This window comes from Mesitornis unicolor, unplaced genomic scaffold (genome assembly GCF_000695765.1).
Source record: "Mesitornis unicolor isolate BGI_N332 unplaced genomic scaffold, ASM69576v1 scaffold38555, whole genome shotgun sequence".
Taxonomy (NCBI): Eukaryota; Metazoa; Chordata; class Aves; order Mesitornithiformes; family Mesitornithidae; genus Mesitornis; species Mesitornis unicolor.
In genome coordinates, this window is record NW_010186885.1 from 10,575 (window position 1) to 12,165 (window position 1,591).

General features: G+C 42.1%; 1 protein-coding gene across 3 annotated transcripts in view; it reads left to right on the top strand.

The window, feature by feature from the left end:
• ATG13 (autophagy related 13) overlaps positions 1 to 1,591 on the top strand; it is a 15,549-nt gene that overhangs the window by 4,808 nt on the left and 9,150 nt on the right. For all 3 annotated transcript variants that reach the window (XM_010185267.1, XM_010185268.1, XM_010185269.1), the window contains exons 8-9: positions 229 to 327; positions 1,010 to 1,100. In XM_010185267.1, coding sequence (XP_010183569.1) covers positions 229 to 327; positions 1,010 to 1,100 — 190 coding nt within the window. The remainder of the gene's footprint in view (positions 1 to 228; positions 328 to 1,009; positions 1,101 to 1,591) is intronic.

Genomic DNA, 1,591 nt, shown 5'->3' on the forward strand with positions numbered 1-1,591 from the left:
GAGAATACTCTCTCTCATGCTTAAGTCTTGCAGCAAGGGGAGTATTTGGGTAGCCTTGAGCCAGACTCTAGAACTCCAAATTGTTGATGCATGCTTGAAGTTGCAGGGCTGAATTGTAGAAATGCTCTGGTCCCAGTAACAGACACAAGGGTTTTCCATGAGTACACCAGGAATTGGGATGAGAGTAGAGAGAGAAAGCCAATAACACCATTGCTTGTTGCCTTGCAGGCAGTTTGAGAGGACCCCTCCTATCATGGGGATTATCATTGATCACTTTGTGGACCGTCCCTATCCCAGCTCTTCACCCATGCATCCCTGCAATTACAGGTGAGGAAATACCCAGTTGAAATCATGGGCCATGGTGAAGGCATCCTTTATGCCCAAAGACCAGCCTTTTCCACTATTTGCTGACTGCATGGGAAGAGAGACTGGAGGATTAGTGTCAATCATATTGACATGGTTGAGCATATGAGGAAGGGTGACATTTTTCTCCTCACATCCAGAAGACTAAGTGCAGAAAGCCCCAGTATTTTCCCAGATTTCTTACAGAAACACTTGGACACAAAGGATGTTTCACCTTGTCTGCCTTTGGGAATTTGAAAGTGTAACAGTTAATCCTGCTGTAGAACTAGGTGTCCAGAGGCATGCATCTGCAGGTATTTCCACTGGGGAAAGATCAGACTCTAATTTCCCTTTATGAGAAATACTCAGCGGTGGTGTTTGACAATGGTTCTGTGAACACCAAAGCCAGTAGCATTAGCTGGTATAACAAAACCTCTAGTTAAAAAAACAGAGGAAAGTGTTTCCATTTGGCAGTAGAAGAGGGGCACCTGGGAAAATTAAAAGTTTTTATACCTTGTTTTCCTCTGTTCTGCCAAGTAGATGAGAGCCCTGCATAATTCTCCTTTCAACTCCACCCAAATACTCTCAACCTCCATTCAGTGCATTTGACTGTTTGTTTTAAGGAATATTTCCACTTAGAAAGCTTTTTTTTTCCTTGCTGCTTTAGAGCTGGTGAGGACAATGGTGCAGTATACCCTTCAGTAGAAGATTCCCAAGAAGTGTGTGCCACGTCTTTTTCCACTTCTCCTCCATCTCAGGTAAGAGAAACCAGGCTTTTTTCACTCCTAGGTAGAATAATCACTGTTAGGGTAATGTGCATACTCCTACATCAACTACTGTGCAAACAGACAGCCTAGTGCTGCTAATTAAAATGTAATGCGTGGGTTATTTATATTGGTACGCTCTAATTATTGGAATAGATACTCATTACATACTAATTTCAACAAAATACTGGGGAACTAGAAAGACTGAATTACTGAGAAAGATTAAAAGAACCTGCTCCTGTAGTTGGGGTGAGATGTGCTTGAAGAGGATAGCAGAATACTTACACACTGACATACCAAGGAATTCAAAAGATTGATGCCAGGCAGCGCAAGTAGAGGTAAATAGACTGACATTGAGAAAGAAACACTGAAATACCACGAAAAGGCTTATAGCACAGTCATATTTTCTACATTGCAGAATGGAAAAGCAGGAAAAAGACAAAAGCAGTATTTGTTGGACCATCCAAAACTAGTTGGGGCAGCAG